This window comes from Loxodonta africana, chromosome X, assembly GCF_030014295.1.
Source record: "Loxodonta africana isolate mLoxAfr1 chromosome X, mLoxAfr1.hap2, whole genome shotgun sequence".
Classification (NCBI taxonomy): domain Eukaryota; kingdom Metazoa; phylum Chordata; class Mammalia; order Proboscidea; family Elephantidae; genus Loxodonta; species Loxodonta africana.
Genome location: NC_087369.1, coordinates 57,814,293 through 57,836,397, shown reverse-complemented (window position 1 = coordinate 57,836,397; position 22,105 = coordinate 57,814,293). Strand labels below are relative to the sequence as shown.

General features: G+C 53.0%; 2 protein-coding genes across 6 annotated transcripts; one reads left to right on the top strand and one right to left on the bottom strand.

The window, feature by feature from the left end:
- The first annotated feature begins 72 nt into the window (after nucleotides 1-72).
- PRAF2 (PRA1 domain family member 2) lies at nucleotides 73-3,717 on the top strand. The gene is made up of 3 exons (XM_003418009.4): nucleotides 73-612; nucleotides 2,142-2,359; nucleotides 2,735-3,717. Exons 1-3 carry the CDS (start codon nucleotides 434-436, stop codon nucleotides 2,872-2,874), a joined length of 537 nt encoding a protein of 178 aa, XP_003418057.1. The 5' UTR covers nucleotides 73-433; the 3' UTR covers nucleotides 2,875-3,717.
- On the bottom strand, nucleotides 3,703-20,917 carry CCDC120 (coiled-coil domain containing 120). 5 transcript variants are annotated; one of them, XM_064278275.1, is made up of 11 exons: nucleotides 20,583-20,917; nucleotides 10,998-11,097; nucleotides 10,711-10,801; nucleotides 10,438-10,571; nucleotides 9,406-9,546; nucleotides 8,633-8,927; nucleotides 8,174-8,236; nucleotides 7,633-7,807; nucleotides 7,402-7,500; nucleotides 5,585-6,499; nucleotides 3,703-4,614 (listed from the first exon to the last, which is right to left on the bottom strand). In XM_064278275.1, exons 3-11 carry the CDS (start codon nucleotides 10,757-10,759, stop codon nucleotides 4,452-4,454), a joined length of 2,034 nt encoding a protein of 677 aa, XP_064134345.1. In that variant the 5' UTR covers nucleotides 10,760-10,801; nucleotides 10,998-11,097; nucleotides 20,583-20,917; the 3' UTR covers nucleotides 3,703-4,451. The 5 variants fall into 5 exon arrangements, with proteins under 5 accessions (XP_064134345.1, XP_064134346.1, XP_064134347.1 ...); XM_064278276.1 differs by having other exon boundaries at nucleotides 10,747-10,801; XM_064278277.1 differs by lacking the exon at nucleotides 8,174-8,236.
- Nucleotides 20,918-22,105: the final 1,188 nt, after the last annotated feature.

The window sequence follows — 22,105 nt, the reverse complement described above, 5'->3', positions numbered from 1 at the left end:
AAAGCGCCCTGAGTGAGTTTCCAAAAGAGGTGTGATCCTCTGGGATGCTAATGGGAAGTTGGATGAATCTCAGTTCCTTCTGGCAGTGCCGGCAGTATTGTCTCTCTGCATGTCCTTCCACTTTCTGGCTACCATGTGTTTAAGCCGCCGGCACCTCCTGGAGCAGTTCCCAGTGGAGCCCCCCGCCGAGGACTGGGTAGAGACTTAAAGAGATGAAATCTTCTCGCCTTTTGCTGGAGGCTTGATTTCCCGGCGGCCTCTGCTGCCTTACTGCTCTGCGTGTTATTTGCGTTTCCGGTCACGTGCGTTGCTTTTTCTGCGCAGCCGCCAGGCCAAGAGTCCGTCTCCCAGTGTCCCTCACGGTGGCGCGGGGTGTTCTGGGTGTTGTAGTTCGAACGCCCGTCTGGCTGATCCAGCAACAGCGAGCTGCAGGATGTCGGAGGTGCGGCTGCCGCCACTGCGCGCCCTAGACGACTTCATTCTGGGCTCCGCGCGTCTAGCAGCCCCTGATCCAGGCGACCCACAGCGATGGTGCCACCGCGTCATCAACAACCTCCTCTATTACCAAACTAACTACTTAATCTTCTTGGGCTTTGGTCTTGCTCTGGCCGGGTGAGTGAGGGAAGAAAGTGCAGGTAGCTGCCAGTTGGCCGGGAACGCCTGCAGGGCGTGGAGGGCGTAACAGGGAGGGTCACTGAGGACCAGCAGGGGGGCCCTGAGAGGAATTCAGGGCCTGGGAGAGTGAATCCAGTGGAGATGGAAGGCCTGAAGAGGAGACTCAAAGGCAGTGGAAAGGGAGATTTGAGCAGGTGAAACCTGGTTAAGGACGTCCAGAGAGGGACGGAGCCTGGTTAAGGGGTACCCGAGGGGGATGGGGAGTCCCTGGGTAGTGCAAACTTAACGGGCTTGGCTGCTAACCGAAAGGTTGGGAGTTCGAGTCCACCCATAGGCACCTGGGAGGAAAGGCCTGGCGATCTACTTCCAAAAAATCATCTATTGAAAATCCCGTGGAGCACAGTTCTGTGATGCACACACATGGTGTTTTAGTTTGGAGGACAGAGCCTGGTTATGGAGGGCTTGAGGGGGATGGAGGGTCTTAAGGGGCAACTTGGGGAGGTTGGAGAAAGTGTGGAACTGAAGGGGATAGAGGGCTGGGAGGGGAACCTGAGGACAAGGAGGGCGTGAAAGGGGGATATGAGAGTGCCTGCCAGGGGGAGGGGGAGCTTGGTGGCTTTGAGTAATAGTGCTTGATAAAGACAGCTCAGGAGGACTTAGGTAGGAGCCCTGGTCGGACAGTGGTTAAGCACTTGGCTGCTAACCAAAGGTCAGTGGTTTGAACCCACCAGTCACTCTTCAGGAGAAAAATGTAGCAGTCTGCGGACTCGATGGCAACGGGTTTGGATTGTTTGATTTGGAGGGTTTAAGGGTAAAGATAGGGTCATGGTAGAGTTGAAGGGTTTGGAGGGTGGACTTTTGGAGCATCTGGGCTTGGAGGGGAGCCTAGCTGTGATGGGAATGCACAGGGAGGGAGTACCTGTTGGGTAACTTGGGGCCAAAGAGAGGACCCAGGGTTGGAAGGCCGGAGACCAGAGAGGGATGGAGAACGTAGAGGAGGGGCTCGGGAAGGGTTAGAAGTCCCAATTAGGGCCAAAGCCTGGAAAGGGTTCTAGCAGGGATGGAGGGAAGAATCCTATTGGGAAATGGGACCCGGGGCAGGGGGGGGAGTTGGAGGGGAGGAATGGGCCTGGACAGAGAGGACACAGGCTTGGAAGAGGGATTTGCAGGGGACAGGTTGGGAGGGGGCCTGGAGAGGGGCCTTGTGGGAGTAGGAGCCAAAGGAAAGACCAGAGAAGGGTTGGGAGCCCAGAGGTTTAGCAGGATGGGAGGGTCCGAAGAGGGAACCTCAGGAAAAATGGGACTGTAGGATTGACACGAAGGAAATGGGGGAACCCAGGGTCCTGGGAATTGGAAGCCCTGGAGGGCAAACCTGTTGGAGATGGGTCTGGCGGGAGTATTTGGTGGCTGGAGGGAGGGTCCAGAGAGGGGGATCAAAGTTCTCCGGAACCGGGGGGGTTGGGTGTATGGTGGACTGGGAGGCCCTCACCGCCTGCCCAACTAGCTCAGTACCCTTATCCCCACAGGTACATGAGCCCACTGCACACGCTCCTAAGCACACTGGTAGTAGCAGTGGCTCTGGGCGTGCTCGTGTGGGCGGCTGAAGCCTGCGCGGCCGTGCGCCGTTGCCGCCGCAGCCACCCTGCCGCCTGCCTGGCCGCAGTGCTTGCCGTCGGGCTCCTGGTTCTCTGGGCTGTCGGAGGCGCTTGCACCTTCTTGCTCAGCATCGCTGGGCCAGTGCTTCGTGAGTCTTCTACCCTGGGATATACCGGGAAATGGCCAGCGCATACGCACGACGCCAGGCCTTGGTTACTGGGCACGGACATGCCCCTGTTACAAAGCATCTTCCCTGGCATTGCTCCCTCTTTTCTGGGAACACCCTTCTCACTACCACCCTTCCGGGCCCCACTTCCGTTGCTAAGTGCCTTCCACTGACCAAGTCCTTGTTACCGTCACCCAGCCACTTTCAGGGTCAGAGCCATATTGGCCACTCAGCATTTCATTGGCCAGCCTGCGTCCCAATTCCCCTCTGTGGGCCCCGATTGGCTGTAGGCTGATTCCTCCTCCCCTCACCCCCCCCCACCATTACTGACCCCACTTCTCTTGGCACTGCCCACAGTGATTCTGGTGCACGCCTCACTGCGCCTGCGCAACCTCAAGAACAAGCTTGAGAACAACATGGAGAGCATTGGTCTCAAGCGGACGCCAATGGGGCTGCTACTAGAGGCGCTGGGACAAGAGCAGGAGGCTGGATCCTAGGGGTCTCGGATCTGTACCTCAGACCTGGAGGATACCACACACACCCTGACCAGAACCAGGGACCCAGAGCCCTTTTCCAGCCCTTAACATAGGAACCCTTGCCCAGTCCAGAGAGCAGGACATCACCATCGCCATACCCCTGGGTCCAAAACTGGGATAGCCCCCCACACCCAGCCACTAGGGACCAGAATCTTCTCCCGCCCTGAACCTGGGACCAGGGCAGAGCCACCAAAACTGGGGCTTAAGAGACCAGAGTATCCACAGTCAACCTCAAACTCAGGACCCAGGGGCACTCCCCCAATCCAAATCTGAAACCTGCCCTTCTCCCATTCTCAGCCCCAAAGCTGGCATCTGGGTCTAAAGAATTATCAAATCTTAAACCTAGGGCCAAGGCTTTTCCAGCCCCTACCTCAGTTCTGGACTCAGGTCAAGTCATTGCCAAATCTTGAGCCCAAGACCCAGGTGTTCTCAGCCCCCATCTGGGTACAGGGCTCAGGCATCCTAACTCTGTTGAACCCTTGGTCCCAGGTGACCCCAACCTTCACCAAGGATCAAGGGGTGGGATGGCGGTAGGCCCCTACCGGGAACAGGGCATATTTATCAGTGTTGCTGCAACAATAAAGGCTGTTGCATCTCTCAAGCCAATTTCAGCCTCCTGGGTAGAGTCCTTGGGCATTTCAGTAGGTAGAGGTGGCCTGCTTTTTAATCCTACTAAAAACTCTTCCTAACAGGGTCTCAGTTTCTCTATCAAATATGTGGATTGAAGGGATGATTTCTGAGGCCCTTCCTCAAACCTGTTATCTTTGGAGAGGCATTAAAGCATGAAGTAGTTAAGGCATGAAATGTTTACTATCATTTGTATTACTAAGGATTCTTCTTTGGGGTTGGCTAGGAATCTGAGAGCAGAAAGGCAAAGAAGCTCCACATCACAAAGCAAGTACAGCCAAAACAGGTTACATTATTATTACAGGCTGTTTCCACAGTGTTATATATATTTTTTCCTGTAAAAATATTATTAAAATATTATCTGGTCTTAACTAAAGGTGTGGGCCCCCAAGGCAAAGCAGATAGAGAAACAACACATGGGTTCAGTTTACACATTTATTATAGAAATCCCCTCTCAGTGTGGGTAGTGTCTTGGGCCCAGATCCACTGGTTCAAAAAGAAAAGTTTAACACCAGGTAAAGGGGGTAGTGGGACCCCTAGCTCCAGAAAGTCACAGACAGATATAGAAAACACAGCTTATGTGGATTTGTTTAAAAAATGCTAGATGGAAGGAAAGCCAAGGAAGATGTGACGTGGCCCGTGGCCCGTGGCCAGACATCACCTGAGGATTTTACTGGCATCTACCAGATACCAGGTTCAACCACCACAGCATCCCCCCACACACACAACATACCCTATGACTCTGCCTTTCCCCCTCCTCAGGGGCCTCCTGATTGGGGATAATCAGGTCAAGGGCTACCACCAAAGGCTGGGCTATCTCACCCCGTGCGGGTAGAGGCAGTGAGTACAGATGGGCAGAGACAGGGGCTCCTTCAGGTATTCCTGGGTGTGGGAAAATGAACCTAAGCCCCTCACCCAAACGTTAATCCTTCCAAGTGTGGACAGAGAACCCACCTCCCCAAGAACTGCCGTGGTGGGGGGTGGCAAGGAGTTCTGTTCACACTGGAGTCTCCTGGCTGGCTGCCCAGAACAGGGTCCTGAGACCCTACATGGTCCATTTCATGACAGGGGTTCCTGAATGAAACCAGACAGCAATGAACCCAATCAGGACAAGATCACAGTTTCCCTTTTATAAAACATCTAGTGTTGGGGGAAGACGGTGAACACCTAAATCACAACTGTAAACACATGGAGGAAGGGGCTTGGAGACCCCATTACGTCATGCCCCTCTTCTAACCTGGCTGAGGCCCCCTAGCCCCCAGCACATTGTAAAAGAAGTAGTAGAGTGTCAGACACTCTCCCAGGCCCACAGGAAGTCAGGGGCCTTGGAAGGTCAGCTTGGCGCCCAGGAATGAGAGCACCCACACCCCAGGGCTCAGCAAGGTCAGCTGTGTGCTCTCCAGGTGGTAGTCATGCCCAGGGCAACAAGCGGCTTATCAAAAGGGGTCAGACCAGTGTCCCCGGGGTCTGGGGGTCAGAACTGGAGGACTGCTCCCCCTCTAATGTCAGGTCACTTAAACGAGTGCTCAGCTCCGGGGGATACAGGAAGTCCGCGTAGTATCTTTAGAAGGGGTTGCAGGAATCCGGAGGATAGGTTGAAGAAGACAGAGAAGAAAGGAAAAGACAGGACACAGGGAAAGAAAGGAAAACAGGCTCGTTAAAGAGGTGGAGGCAGGCACAGGACAGAGCACCTGGGGGCTCCCAAGCATGGAGAACAGAGGAAGAGAAAGGTGGGGGGCACAGGATGCCCCTTCCTCTCAGCACCTTGGTTTCAAGGCTCATTTTCAGCTGACATGCACTGGTTATTAAAATATTATATAGCTTGGTAAAGAAATGCAGTTACCGATACCCAAGATACCCCTCCAGTGGGACCCTGCGGACTAATGCAGGCCATGAACAGCACATGATCTAGCTGGTTAGTGCTGCAGCTAGGTTCCTTGTGTTCCAAGCCATTAGCTCTCATGACTAGCTGTTCCCTTGGCCTGGATACCTTTGCCATCTGCCTCAAGAGACCCCTACCCATCAGTAAAAGCACCCCCCATACCTGCCGGAGACAGGGGGCGCTGTGAAACTCCTTGAGTGTGGAAGTGGCGCCTGGCTGGGGGTCCCATACAGCACCTGGCCCATCTCATAGGAGCGGGCATGGAGGAAGGGTTGGTGTGGTGGGCCCATGTGGGGAAGCACAGGCCGGCGCTGGGGCCCTGGAGCCAGTCCTGAGTTCCGGATGTACCAGTCCCGCAGCCCCTCCAGTGCAAGGTTCTTGTGGCTGCTGCGCTCACCAGCCAGGGGAATACGGGTGGATGGGGGCATCCACAGCAGAGGGGTTGGATGTACCTCCAGACCCTCAGAGGCCTCCAGGGGCAGGCCACAGGGCTTAGTGTGGGTGGCACGGGCATGGGGGTCCTTGCTGCGGAGGAGGGGACTGCTACCATCAGCTGCATACACAGGTGGTGAGCCTGGGAGCATGGCGAGGGGCCCGTCCCGTCGGGAGAGGGGTCCTGGGACCTCAGCTGTGGGTAGCAGCTCCCCCCAACCTGCCCCGCCACTACCGCGGGGCAGGCCCCGTTCCAGGGAATAGTCCAAGAGGAAGTCCCCACACACAGGTGGGTTCCTGGAGCCCCCGCGGGAGGCAGGGGCAGCTGAGCTGGGCCGGGCAGCCCTGGGAGGGTCTGGGGGGCCAGCTGTACGAGAGGAGAAAGAAGGGACTATTTGGGGGTGCTCATATAGCACCTCACTGCTCTTGCAGACTGGGGGACCAGCAACAGGGGGGTGCAGAGGGGCAGGCGGGGAGCCAGCTCCCCCACCAGCTGCCCGGTCCACGAGCAGGGCCTCGGAGCTGTTGCTGCGGCGCGTGCGAGCTGCGAAGAGGGAGGCATGGTCAGAGGCAGGATCTGCCCGGGAGAAGCCCACCTGGGAGTCCTGGCTGCTGGACCACTGGCGAGAATGGAGGCCTTCAGGTCTGGGGGTGCAGAGGCAGGGGCAATGGGAGTAGCATCAGAAAAAAATTAAGCAGATGGGCTGAGTTCCCTCCCTAGCCCATCTCTTTCTGGGCCTTCATTTCCACATCTCCAAAATGGGCCCAGGATTAGAAACTGTGTATGAAGGTGTCAGGTAGTGAGCATGTAAAGGGAAGCAAAGGTTCTGTCCCAGAGTCGGGGGCAGGAGGGTAGGAAATGTATGGGGGGGGGCGGGGCTGGGGCTATTAGCCCTGAGGGAGATGTAGATATGTATAGGGCTGGAGAGGAAATGCTAGCTAAACAGAGCCTGACAGAAGACTCTTCCTAATACACCTGACCCCTTGTTCCCTGCTAAGACCCCTCTCATAGCTCCCTACTGCCTCCAGGATGAAGTCCTAATCCTTAGGCCTGGAGTTTAAGAGCCTTCCTGAACTCTGTCCCACAATGCGTATGAACCACCCAAAACTATCATTCTCAACAGCTACCGTTCATAGGCTGTAAGCTCCACAAGGACAGGGGCTTTGTTTATTCACTGCCTGAGACACACCAGGCACATGTAAAGCCCTGATTTCTGGCAGATCGTAGTATGTAACAATTAACTGTAACTGTCACGCCTACAATATCTTTCAAAGGCAGAAACTTTTATGCCCATTTCACAAATGAGACAAAAGTTCAGAGAAGGGAAATTACTTGTCCAAAATATAAAGAAAGGCCCATACTCAAACTTTAGTGCTTTTGCTCCAAATCCCTACCCTCTTCTTCTTTACCAAGACAACTCCTATTCACCTTTCAAAGCCCAATCTCCCATATCCCATGCCCTTTGATAATGCTCTCCCCAACACCCCCAGTTAAAACTAACTGTCCCCTCCTCTGATCCTCAAACCCACCCTCCGAGTCCCCTTACTTGCAGAGCTGGGGGCCGATGCCCCGAGTGAGGACAGGGGTGGCAGGCACACTTCGCCCCTCAAAACTGGAGGCACTCCTGGGCAGTGAGCGTGTGGGGCTAAATAGAGACAGGCAGACCCAGTTGGGGCCCAGGTTAGAGACCGTACCCACCAGCAGGCCATCCTGCTAGCCCAAACTCAGGGTCCCATTCCTGACTTATGGGGAAGGGAGGGTAGGGGCTCGTCCTCACCTGGTGGGGCTGGCCACAGAGTTCCGCCTGCTCTTCAAGTCCCCATAAAGATCTGATGGGGGTGGTTTCCACGGGGCTCGCCGCTCAGGGCTGCCCCCAGATACCACCCACAGCTGGTCCCAGGCCTTGGGTGGTGAGGGGCGCTCAGCCAGAGGGAGGCAGCCACGGGGCTCCTCTGAGTAGAAGGGAGATGTGGCAGAGAAGTCAGTGAGAGGGGGCCCAGAGGAAGCAAGACTGGTTGGGGGCAAAGCAAAGGGTAGGGGCTAGGGAAGTAGGTGAGGGGCAAAGATCTGGGGCAGGGTTAAGCCAGATGAGGAGGAGCTAAAGGATGAGGCAGGGCAACAAGGGAAGGGGAGGGGCTGCTGAGGGAACAGGGGTGGGATGAAGCTAAGAAGATGGGGAGCCCCACAGGAAGATGGGGAATAGCTATGGAGGAGTAAGTAGGTGGAGCTGAAGAGGTGAGGAAGGGCTGAGCATCAAAGAACGGGCCACAAGTCATAGGAAGGGGTTGGGGGCATGCCTGGGGGATAGGAGTCCTCACCATTATCATGGCTGGCCCCAGACTCTGAGAGGGAGCTGCTCTCTGAGTGCAGAACTACATCCTCTACAGGTGAGAAGGGGGAGAACCAGGCCTAAAAACCCAAGGCCTAGGTACCATCCCCTTATATTACTGGATGGGTTCTGCTCAGCACCACCTTCTAGATATGTCTCCTCCCCAACCTGTTCCCTTCCCAAGAATTCAACTTTACCTCAAACCAAAACCACCATAGACTTGGTTCCTCACTTTCTTTGTGCCTACTGGTCAGTTCTCAATGGGCCCCCTCCTCCCATAGGCCAACTTATCTGAACTCTTCTTACTGGTTGGGCTCCTTAAGTTCTGCCTACCTCCCTGTCTTCATTGACTGTTCACCCATCCCACCCCTACAAGTCCATTAGCCAGTGTCCATTCACGGAGCCCACTCTCCCACTTTCACTGGTGGGATGATGGGACCTGGCTCACCCTGGCTGAGCTGAGCAAGGCGCGTGCCCAGGCAGACTCCCTGGGTGGTGATAACTGCTCCCATGGACAGTGGCAGTGGCTGGGGTGGTGGGAGCACTGGAAGGCCAAGGCGGGCCTGGACATCCCCAAGCTGCTCCTCCAGCTCATGCAGCCTCCGCAGTGCATCTGCCTGGACCTGGCGCCGGCGCCGGCGCTGCTCAGCACTAAGCTCAGGGACCAGGGCCAGGCGACGGGCAGCTGCCGCAATCTGCTGCTGCACTGACACCTCGCGCTCCAGGGCGTCGAGAGCCAGCTCCTGTAGGGTCCACCCAAAAGGGGTAAGACAGGACCAAATGTTGGAAATAGCCAAGCACCAGGACAATCAGTGGCAGAGCCCATCTAGACTGGAGGTGGCGCTGCTCTACCTGGGAGTGAGCCTATTCTCTGCGGGATGGAGCTTATTCACCCTCTGGAGGCAGGGCCTATCTTGATTACTGGCTAGGCCTATTCATCTTCCTAGGGGTGGGAGGCCTATCCTCACTGAGTTAGGGACCAGCATCTTCCCAGGGCTGGGATTTATCACACCTATCTTGGGACCTGCTCCTCTACCTTCCCCTGGGGACTACTGCACCCCTTATATCCAGAACCCATCTCACTCAAACCCTTTTCCTTCTCATCTTAGCTTCTCCCTGCCTTGGACTCAACCCCCACTCTGCCTTTGTTTTCCTCTAGGCTCCTCTTCCTCTGTACCTATTCCCTTCCCCCATACCATCTTGCTCTCCAAGTCTGCTCACCTCAGCAGGGCACAAGGAGTGGTGTGCTGGGTTGGGGTGTGATGGAGCATAGGTGCAGGCTGCAGGGGGCCGCCGTCGGACCAACTGTGGCCGTTCACCAGGCTCCAGGGGGCACTCAGGGGGCAGTTGGCCAGTTAGCTCCTGGGTCAGGGGACAGGGGTCAGGGGTCAGAAACTACCAAGGGTTAGTTGCAGGGAGGGGATGGGACAAAGCAGTAATGACCCCAAAAGCTACAGAGGTCCTACTAGGAGCCTGGCCCTGTTCAGCACTTCACACGTTTCTCTTCCTCCTTCCAGTATCTCCACTAGGCAGGTATACAGTGTAGACTCTCATCCCCTCAATGACCCAAATCCCTGGGGCAGTGGAGACGGGAAGGATGGGGGAGATCTACTTTGGAACCCAAAAATTTTTATAAAGGCAACACAGCCTATATATTGCATATTACATAACACCCCTATCAGGGGCTGGGGCTGCATGCTCTGAATCACATTATTATTTCTAGCACACTGTGTGGATATTCACACTAAGCCCATTGCTATCGAGTCGATTTCAACTCATAGTGACCCTACAGGACAGAGTACAAGTGCCCATAGGATTTCCAAGGTGGGAAATCTTTACAGAAGCAGATTGCCACATCTTTCTCCTGCGGAGTGGCTGCTGGGTTTGAACTGCAGATCTTTCCTTTACCACTGCACCACCAGGGCTCCTTCATTAAAAAACATATGCATTATTATTTCTGGTAAACTGCGGATATTCACACTAAGAGGAGTAAAGAGAAAGTATAAATCACTCCATGTCAGTTCAGGCCAGGTTTTGCTGCCAAATTTTAGAAATAACTTTTGTTTTTTGAGGTTTTTGATTTCAGAACTGTAGGTAAGGAATTGTGGGCCTGCGTTACCAATTTCATTGATTCTAAGATCTCTAAGCTGAGCTTTGATGAGACAGAGGGTGACAGGGAATCTATAATTGCCACTCTAGTCTGCCTACCTAGGGCTCCCACTATCCCTTACACTCCTGGGACCAAGCCCTCACCGCCTCCTGGAGACACACTTTTCGTAGCTCCTGAAGTTTCAGGCTCAGGGCCTCCTGCAGGGCCCGCTGCCGGTTAAGCAGCCCCCGCAGACGCTCTGACTTCACGTGGGGGGCAGCCTCTCCGAACAGGGCAGCTGGACATAGAGGGAACAAAGATCAGTGGGACAGCCAGGGCATCCTGGAGCAGCTGTGGGGCATGGGACACCCCTTCCCAAGTGGGCAGGGAGTGACTCAGAGCCGGGGAGGAGGCGGAAGGGAGAACCAGCCACCGACCTGGGGCATTGAAGGTGGGAGAGCTGATCAGCTGACCTTTGACTTCCATCCTGGTGCTGTCGAGAGTCTGTGGCCGACGGCTGGACAAGGCCTGACAATGATGCACAGGAGCCGTTAAGGAAGCACATCCCATGATACCCAACCCCCACCCCTACCCAGCTTCCCAAAATCCCAGCTGGGAGTAAGAGGTGCCCTGGACCCCACCCGCCTGCTTGATTTGCCCTCTCAGAATCTGTGTTGATGTCTGGACCCAGGGGGTCACCCCAGAACGGTGTTGGCCCTGGTACCTTGATTCCCTTCCCATTGAGTGGGAGCACAGCAAGTGGGGAGCTGGGCAGATTTACAACGCCTCCTCAGAGGCCCATGGGCCACAGCCAGGAGTCTTGCCTGGGGAAGGAGAATTAATGGTACAGATTCAACTAACTATAACAACAGTGCACTTACTAAGCACCTGGGTACCTGGCACAGTTCCATACTAGGCCACATTTAATCTTCACAGCCACCCTGTGATAGTAGTTCTATGACTATTAATACCACCATTGTAAAGATGAGAGTAAGGCACAGAGTGATGAAATAACTTGTCCAAAGCCACAAACATAACCAGGCCCACCCCTCTGGTCCAACACTCTCTCCCTCACTAGAGCTGCTCTGTCCCTACCAACTTCCTTATAAATTCCCAAGTCTATCAGGCCTCAGGGCCTTGGCCGAGGCTGTGACTACTGTCTGGAGTGCTCTTTCAACCTCTTAACACCCCAACTCCTGGTTCTCACTTGTCATTCTTTGGCTTAAATACCACTTCCAGAGGTGAGCCTCTGCATTATGTCCTCTCGCTGTACCACACAAGAGATTGTGCCTTCCCCACACATCCCCGAGGACAGGAAACACATCTGTCCTGTTTTCTTCAACATCTCCAATACTGCTGCGCACACAGCAAGCGCTCAATGAATGTTTCCAGCTGAATGAATAAATGGCTGAATAAACAAATGAAGAGGTGGCAGAGCCAGGGCTCAAGCCCAGCTCTGTGGTTCTATACCTGTCTCAACTTCATCCTGTGGCCCTGGAGCAGCAGGGAGAGCATTTTCATTGACCCCAGGGCCCCTCTAGCCCCAGCTTAGGGAACTGACCCTCCTGGGATTTGTGAGACGCAAAGTCCACAGCTGCAGATAACAAACCAGCTGCCTCCTGCCTCCTTCTCTGCTCCAGATGCCATGGCTGGCCACCAGCCCTGCCCTTGTCTCCTCCTCTGGAGTTTGCTCCCTCCCTCCCACATCCCACACAGTCCCCAGGTGGGCAGCCAGGTTACATCACCTCCCACCAACTGGCCTGACCTCTGTGGCAGGCAACTGGGATGCTCTCATGGGGTCACAGAGGTCCATCCCACCTACTCAAAATCCAGTTTGTCATGACATGGTAGCCAGGTGTGGAGAAGAGCCAGGCAACCAAGGAGACAATTCAAGCCCCTTCCCCATCTATACATTGTGGGGTGTAGCCAAGCTGCCTATAATGTTCCAACAGTTTCTCTGCAGTCCCCTGTCCCCACATAGGGTCTGTACCCCTCCCCAGAAGCAGTGATTCCTTGCCCTCAACATTAGGGATGGGGGTCAGTCTCTAGAGCCTTTTTGTAAATTCAGGTACCGGTGTGTGCTCTGCAGAGGTACTCACACTCACACCCATCTAAGGTCTGGCAAGGGGTACTGACTGACTCAGAAAACACGCATTTCCCAGCATGGCTGGGTTTCTCTCTGCCCCTCGGCACCTGGGGCTCCCAACTCCCCAGCCCCATTTGGATTTGGGGAACTCTCACAGGGCTCCCCTGAACCTTCCTCCACTCCAACAGGGATCTCAACTTCTACCCCATGGGCCTGTTTGCCAGGACTGGTCCCACATCCCACGCTGGCTGCCTTAAGCCTTTCACCCCTGAGAGCTCCGGGTATCCTGGAAGTCAACACAGGGTTCAGACAGGAACCCCAACTCCACCCTGTCAACCTGACCTCAGGTACATAGCTAGGGGCTGAGTCACGGGGTCACTGGGCAGGCTAGACATAGGGTCAACACTCCACACCTCCAAATACAGCTTCCAAACCTTTGCCTCCTCTGGCCTGCCCTCTGCATAACTGCCTTGGGGCCTGGGCCTACCCATTCCTACCCAAAGCTGGTGAGAAGGAAGACACCAGCAACTCCCTCCCCAACACACATCCACACCAGCCCTTGGGTCTTCTGACTGATGGCCCTGTTCTGTCCCAGAGATGGGCTACAGCAAGAGAGCTGCAGAGGGCACCCCCACACACACCCAGAGGCGGGCCTAGCAGGTTTTTCAGGTCTACCCTTCTGACGCCACAGCCGAGAAAGAAATTCCTGGCTGTAATGACTGTTTACAACCAAGACACCTCACCTGGGTAGTACCTAACACCCTCGGTGGGACCCCCTTTCCACATCCTGCCACCACTGGAGCAAATACAAACCCCCAATCTCAGGGACTGTTTCTCACTCTCACCTAGTGCCCTCCTTCCTCCACTCTACGTGAACAAATGTGGGGCAGGCAGGCAGGTACCTCAGAAATGGTTTCCCAACAGCACAATCTGGGCTTTCATGGGGGTCTGGGGCCTGGGTTGGGGGAAGGGAGAGGAAGTGGAGGAGATGGGAGTGGAGCAGAGGGGCTCATGCTTCTTGTCGTGGCTAGGTCTTCCCACATCCCTCCACCTCAGCTATTTCTGGCCAGGAAGTGGCTTCATGCCAGGAAAGGAAGCCATACATTTTTGGCTTCATCACCACCACGGGCTCCCCGCTCCCACCCTACAGTGTTGACTGGGCTCTCTCCTGCTGGGGAACTTCAGCTTACCCCACCCAGTCCCCTGATGCCCTCCTCCCTCCTCTGCCCCTACCACTACTCACTGCACCCAGGTGCTCACCAAGGCCACAAAGGTGCTGTGGGGGGCCTCAGTTACCTCAAATAAATAGTTGCCTCTACCAAGTCCTGGTTCTGCTGGTGGTGGCTGTAAGCAGCAGCAGCTGGGGATGCCTCAGACACCTCCCACCAAGAAATGGCCCAGCCTACCTGGCCTGGGACTGGGCCAACCCACACCTTTTAACCCTTCCCTGCCTGCCACCAGGGCTAAGGCCTTTAGAGATAGTCTTGGGGCCAAGTCCCCTCAGGGTGCCCAGTATGACCAAGAAAGGAGCCTGAAACTCCCTCCGTATCCTGATACATTTAGCTGAGACATAAAAAATCCATTGCCATCAAGTCAATTCTCATAGCGACCCTATAGGACAAAGCAGACCTGCCCTACAGGGTTTCCAAGGCTGTAATCTTTACAGAAACAGACTGCCACCTCTTTTTCCCTGAGGAGCGGCTGGTAGGTTCAAACCGTTGACCTTCTGGTTAGCTGCTGAACACTTAACCACTGCACCACCAGGATTCCAGCTAGGACATGAAAACTAAGAAAGAAGGGCTAAGGGTGTGGGAACGGCAGCTGCCTCTCCTACTGCCCAAATTCCCCAAGGATCAGACCCTGCCCACCTGAGAGTATTAACTTGGAGCTGAGGGGATAGAGGGCTGGGGAGTTGTTGAGCACATGGGTGACCTCGAGTATGAATAGGGTTTGTGGTTCTTGGCAGTGTGCAACACATTCCTGAGACTCCTACCCTTTCTTCCAGGGCAAGGCAGGGGTGGTGGAAGGTAGTGGGGCAATTCTCACCCTCATCAGGGTAATAGTTTCCCAACCTGGGGACAGAGGAAGTTGATCTTTCTGAGAAGCCAGGTCTTAAGACCCTACCACCTTCTGCAGCTCCAGAATAAATAATCCCAGTAAACTGACCACAAATTTACACTCTACAAAAACACTCTGATGCATTTAACCCCTCTTGGTCCCTATAAGCCTGGAAGACACAGACCCAAGCTCCTCATGGCCATTTTATAGACTTAGAAACTGAAGCTCAGAAAGGTGAAGAGACCTGATTCAGATGACAGTGGCATAAGAACACATAGCATGAGAACTCAGGGGGCGGGGGGGCTGGGTCCTGGGTTGGAGGTGAATAAAGGCTACACCTGTAAGGGAGGTGGAGTGAGGAAGGGGGCTCATGCTTCTTCATATCCGGGCTGAGTCTCCCCTGTCTTCCCCCTCATGCATTTCTGGCCAGGAGTCAGCCTCACTCCAGATAAGAAAATTGGCTCTGAGTCCCTATGATGTAGTGTGTCCCCCAAAAGCACCACCTGGGCTCCAGGCCTGCCGTAGCATACATACACCACACATCCTGTACTAGATTTGGGACCATCTGCTCTGTGACCTCAGGGCCCAAACCCAACCCAGGCCCCTGCAGCAGCCAACGCCATGATGTGAAAGAGCAGAGTGAGGCCGACTCCCTCCTCGCTTAGATGGTGGGCCAGGCGTAGGCAGGAGCTCTCTCCATATGTACTTTAATGGAGGTGCCCGCCATCTTGTTCACCTTTCTTCCTGGGTGTGGGATTTCCAGCATGGGACACAAAGGCCCCTTTCATCTACCTCCCCTCCTTTTCCCTTCCTTCACTGCCTGGTGCTGGTGGAGGATGACAGCCATGGGTGGGCAACTAGGGGTTAGTGGGGAGTGTCCTCTCAGCCACGGCCTCTCTTGCCTCTTGTGGGCCGCCAAGGATGTTGAAAAGAAAGATGTTTACAAAATCAGAGCCAAGAGGGACAAGAGAATTGTCTGGCAATGTGGATTAAGTTTCAACACTTAGGTTTCCTTGCCTGTAAAATGGGTAAAAGGTGGTTACTGAGATAACAAAAGCTAAAGTAACTTCGGAAAGCATTTCAAAGTACAAGGAAACTCGTACTATGTCATTAATGACTGTTAACAGTAACACAAATAAACTCACACAGAGATGAGCAGGTGCTGGGGCGGGGGAGAGTGGGTAACTGGACCTCTTGGGCCAGGCACACAGGTGGGGCAGGGTCACCCACCCACATCATTGCCCTGATCCCAGACTTTTTACAGCCTGAAGATGGTACAACCTCCAGGCCCCACCCTAGCCAAGGCCGGTGGTGCTAGGTGGCTAGTAAGTGGTGGGATTCAACCCAGCTCTTTCTACTTACTGGCTGTGTGACTGCTTAGACAAGGTACGTAAGCTCTGTCTGCCTCAGTGTCCTTGTCTATAAAATGGAGATGACGATAATAGTATGGACTACACAGGGTTGTTGCAAGCATTAAATGCATTAACATATTTAATGCTTGCTAAGACAGTGCCTGGCACACAGTAAACATTCAATATGTGTTGGCTGTCATAATTACAAGTATTCCTCCCTATCTGAACTCAGGAATCAAACAGATATATTCAGACATTTTTTTGAGACAGAACTGGTATCCCTCAGCCTCACCGGATAGATTTGAAACAGAGCTGTTTTTCCTCAGATAACTTGTGCAAACTCTCATGATCCAAAATCAGGAACCAAATGGATTCAGATACATTTTTGAGACAGAGCTGGTATCCCTCAGCCTCCAAACCCTCCCCACTTGTTACCCAGACATGAAACCCTTCCTACTTTCAAAGCAGGTAAGTTTGAACCAGAGCTATTTTCCCCTCATTATTCAACCTCTCCCTACTCAATATAGAAAATACTAGAACCACCCTGACACTACCGGCACTAACCAAAAAAAAAAAAAAAAAAAAACCCAGAAAACAACAAATGCTGGAAAAGGTGTGGGGAGATTGGAACACTTAGTCACTGCTGGTGGGACTGTAAAATGGAACGGAAAATGATATAACCAAAACTCAAACCAAACCCATTGCCATCAAGTTGATTTCAACTCATGGAGACTCCACAGGACAGAGTAGAACTGCCCCCTAGGGTTATGGAAAACAATATAGCACCTCCTTAAAAAGCTAGAAACAGAAATACCATATGATCCAGCAATCCCACTCCTAGGAATATATTCCAGAGAAATAAGAGCCATCACACAAATAGACATATACACACCCATGTTTGTTGCAGCATTATTCACAATAGCAAAGAGGTGGAAACAACCTACGTGCCCGTCAACAGATGAATGGATAAACAAATTATGGTACATACACACAAACGATAAAGCACAATAATGAATCCATGAAACATCTCACAACATGGATGAATCTGGAGGGCATTATGCTGAGTGAAATAAGTCAATAGCAAAAGTACAAATATTGCATGAGACCACTGTTATAAAAACCCAAGAAAAGGTTTACACACAGAAAAAAAAAATCTTTGATGGCTATGAGGGAGGGGAGGAGCAGGGATGGGAAACCATGAACTAGATAGTAGACAAGTGGTAATAGACACAATATAGGCGAAGTCAGCACACCTTGACCGAAGCAAGGTCAGAGAGGCTTCCTACCAAAAAAAAGCCAAACCCAGTGCCGTCGAGTCAATTCCAACTCATAGCGACACTATAGGACAGAGTAGAACTGCCCCCATAGAGTTTCCAAGGAGCGCCTGGAGGATTTGAACTGCCAACCCTTTGGTTAGCAGCCGTAGCATTTAACCACTACGCCAACAGGGTTTCCAACTAGAAGCTTCCTAGACACACTCAAACACCTTGAGGGACTGAGTTATTGGGGCTAAGGGCTGGAACCATGGTCTTGGGAGACATGTAGGTCAATTGACATAACATAGTTCATAAAGAAAACGTTTTACATCCTACTTTTGTGAGTAGCATCTGGGGTCTTAAAAGCTTGTGAGTGGCCATCTAAATCTATTGGTCCCATCTCGTCCGGAGCAAAGGAGAATGAAGAAAATCAAAGACACAAGGAAAATATCAGTCCAAAGGACTAACGGACCACATGAACCACAGCGTTCACCAGCCTGAGCCCAGAAGAACTAGATGGTACCCAGCTACTACCACCAACCACACTCTGACAGGGATCACAGTAGAGAGTCCCAGACAGAGCGGGAGAAAAGTGTAGAACAAAATTCAAATTCACTAGCAGAGACTGGAGGAGCCCCTAAGACTGTGGCCCCCAGCCACCCTTCTAACTGAAAACTGAAGCCACTCCAGAAGTCCACCTTTCAGGCAAAGATTAAACCCCGTGCCGTTGAGTCGATTCCGACTCATAGCGACCCTATAGGACAGAGTAGAACTGCCCCATAGAGTTTCCAAGGAGCACCTGGCGGATTCGAACTGCCGACCCTTTGGTTAGCAGACGTACAACTTAACCACTAGGCTACCAGGCCAAAGATTAGACAGGCTATAAAACAAACAATAACACATGTGAGGAACATGCTTCTTAGATCAGTCGAGTACACGAGACCAAATGGGCAATAGCTGCCCCAAAGCAAAGATAAGAATGCAGGGAGGGACAGGAAAACTGGACGAATGGACATGGGGAACCCGGGGTCAAGAGAAAGGGGGAGGATGTCAACACAGTGCAGGGATTGCAACCAATGTCACAAAACAATCTGTGTATAAATTTTTGAATGAGAAACAATTTGCAATGTAAACTTTTGCCTAAAGCACAATAATTTTTTTTTTAATTTTAAAAGAAAACAAACAAAAAATGCTGGAACCAAATACATTCAGATAACTTGTCTCAACTCTCACTATCCAAATTCAGCAACTGAATGGATTTAGATACATATCTGAGATAGAGTTGGTATCCCTCACTCTCTGAGCTTTCCTTACTTACCAGGCAAAATGCAGGAACCAAATATGTTTATACAAACCTAGGTATCCCAACTCTTGCTACTGGAACTCAAAAAGTTAATAGATGTGAATATATTTTTGCGTTAGAGTCCTTATCCTTCATTATCTGAACTCTACCTACTCTGTAAAATGCAGAAACCAAAAACTTTAAGATATCTTGGTATCTTTCACTGTCTGAATGATCAGAATGCTTCCTCTCAGAACTCAGGTACCAAATAGATTGGGACATCGAGGAACGCTTATGGTGATGGTACTGTTATTAACAGGTTGGTTAAACGTTTTGGATAAATGAGATGGATTTGGTAGCTCTCATTATTCAAACTCTCAGTACTCTATGAGAAACACTGAAACAAGATGTAATTGAATAACACAGTACTTCCTCACTACACAAATTCTCCCCATCTCAGAATCAAGGAGATGCAGACAGCAAGGGATCATCCTATTAATACTGTTGTTATAATTACTACTGGATGGACCTGTTTCTAACATCCAGTGACCACGCCCCTCCCTGCCCCCCACACACAGACCCACCCCACAAATGTGGGTAGACTTAGCACCAAGACTGATATTGCTTACTGCTGAGAGAGAAGGGGAAATAAACCTCTGCCCCCATCCTACCCCCACAAAACCCTGAAGCCTCTGGCCCAGAATGGACTTGTTTCCAGGCCAGGAAAGCACGGATCACACATTCAGAATCAAGACCAGGGGGTGGAGATAACATGACCTGGAAGATTCACACATATTCCTGGGTCCGCTATCCCCAAATACTCGCTCACCCCCCTGACATGGGGCAGCCCCTCCGACCTGGCAAGGCTGGAAACATGACCTGGAACTTGCAGACTCCCAGAGAGCCAATGAATAATTTAGGGTATTCTTTCACACTTGGGGAAGGTGGGGGAGGGGGCGTAGGACCAGTTCCATGCCCTCTTGGGGCAGAGAGAGAAGTGCAAGCTCTGTATGACATCACTGGAGTGAGGGTAGATCACATTCAAAACCCCATCAGCCCCACAGGACTGTTTGCTCAGGCAGCTGTAGGTGATGGAGTAGGCAGAATGAAAGTTCATTCCCCCTTTCGCTAAGAGAAAGTACTTGGGATGTACTTCAGAGGCCCTGGGAATGACGACCCTCCAAGTTCAGGAGCAGGGTATAATGAGACCCCTGTCCTTCTGGGCTCAGAGGGGATGGAAAGTGGGTGTTAGGAAGAAAGGAGATCTGAACAGGGTGGAGGGGAATGGTGAGGGTTAGAACAGGGGCCCAGGGTTGGGACTGGATGAGGGAACAAGACAGGAAGGAATGTAGGAGACAAGACTGAATAAGAGTCATCAAAGAATAGAGGTTAAGAGGAAGGACATGGAATGAGCCAGGACACTGGCTAGGGAATGGGATGGAGTGAGGTTCAGGGCAGGGGTCAGAGACAAAGCACAAAAAGGGGACAAAACTGCAGGGCAGGGATCAGGATCAGTATAGAACAGCAGTCACAAAACAGGACAGGTCAAAACAGTAGTTTGGGGGGCAAGAGGGAAAAGGGCAGGTTCAGGTTGGAGGTCAGGAAGAGGAAAAGACCAGGACAGCATGAGAATGGGGATGGGGATAGTGATGGGACAAGAGAGGAAAGGGAAAAACAGGACAGGGTTGGGGGCGAGGACAGGGCAGAAGACAGGGGGGCATTCCAAAGGTGGTGAGCCAGGACAGAGGTCAGGAGTCAGGAAAGGGCCAAGGGGAAGGGGAGAAACTATGAGGTCTGGGATCAGGTTGGGGTCAACGGGATAGGACATGACTAAGAAGGGAGTCAGAGACTGCACAGGGGTTTAGGGAACAGACAGGTCAAACATCTGGACAGAAAATGGGGTCAGCGTTGGGCATCAGAGCAGGGCAAGATGAGCTTCTGAGATGGCATGAAGTCAGGCAAGGCTCCGCTCAGGCCAAGAATCCTGAGGACAGGACTGGACGGGGTTTGGGGTGAGGACTGGGTTTAGAGGGGCAAAACAGGGGTTGAGGACCATGGCAGACCAGAATATGATTAGGTCAGGGGTCAGGAAGGAGGTCCTGGGCCAGGGTTCGTGGTTAAAAAAATATGTTGTCAGGTAAGACAGGAGTCGAGAGAGTCCACAGGGTCAGAAGTGAGGGAGTGTGCTCGCGCAGGTACGTCTGCCGTTGGCGTTTCTCGGTCCTCACCCCGCCCTGTTCCCTCCCTTCGTCCCCGGGCGGGAGTTATTACTCACTGAGACTCGTTGTACCACGGCGTACGGAGGGGTCGCTGTAGGCCGAGAGTGCTGGTGGGTGCGCCCCTCTTTCGCGGGCCCCCGCTCGTCCTCGGGCCCGCGCCTACTCCCCTTCCGCGCCCTGCCCCTGGGCCGCGTGCACCGCGCGACGGATAGCCGTGGGGTTCAGACAGCAGAAGCGAAGAGGGTGGAAGAGAAGCGCCTGGCTCCGCCGCTGGCGGTGAATCCTCGCCCCCCACCTTTAACTCGATTTCCTTGGCTCCCGGCCTCCCGGCAGCACCACAGGCTCCGCCGCTGAGCGCGAAGCGGTATAAGGAGGGGAAGGGGGCGGGGCGCGAGAGCACAGCAGCGGCGGAGGTGAAGTGCGCAGGCGCAAACTCGGGTCTTCGGGTTGTTTTTTTTTTCCCTGCCCTGGGAGGGCCCTGGGCGGACAAACTGGGAGTGCGTGCGCACGCGCGTTCTCAAGGGCTGCCAAGCCGGTTAGGGGAAGGAACCTAGTTGCTCCCGCCCCGGGAGCTCACCTTTCCAGGTCCGGGTCCCGCCCCCAACGAGGCTACACCCTCTCAGTGATCAGAATGGAGCCCTTCACCCTGAGCTACCTTCCATGGACCCCCAAGCAGCACCCCAAACTGCCCTATAACAACCCCCACCACACCTCTAAACGCCACCAACTACCCTTTGTGCCATCTTCCAAATGCACCCCACACCACACACTCCATTGACCTCCAAGCTGCGCCCAAGTGACTAACTACATTGACCCCAAGCTATACCCCTAAATTACCCTCCATAGACATCAAGATTGCATCCAAAACAATTATCCATAGACCCCGAAATGCACCCCCAAACCTTGCTTCATCAACTCCCAAATCACTCTACACATTTACCTTTGATTTTCAACCTTCAAACCACCCTCTGTCATTCCCCAATTGTATCTCAAAACTACTCTCCATTGACCCCCCCCAGCAGCACCTCCAATCCACCCTCCATGGGTACCCAAGCTGCACCCATAAACTACCCTCCATTACCCCTAAGTTATTTTCCCCAAACCATCTTCCATCAACTTTGTAAGCCAGCCAACATTGACTTCCAAACAGCACTTCCAAACCACCCTCCACCTACCCCCAATATGCAACCCAAAACACCCTCCACTGACCCCAAAACACCCCCGTATACCCTCCGAGTCATACTCTACTCATCCCCAAATTACTTTCCAAGAGCCCTCAACATCACCCCAAACATTCCTAACTACCCTTAGTGTGGCCCCACCTGCACACCCAATAACACTCTAACAGTCTCCTGCTCTACCCCTGAGCCATTGGCCCCCAAAAAAATCCTCCTTTAACCCCACACATACACAAACTACCTTCCAACAGCCCCCATCACTATCCTAAATAACTTCCAACTACTCTATATGTGATTCCTAAGCTGCACTTCAGACCATGCTCCAACATCTCCTATACCTCCAAAACCAAACTGCACTCTGCCAGATTGCATGCCCCAACTCTCCAACAGTCCTCCCCAGC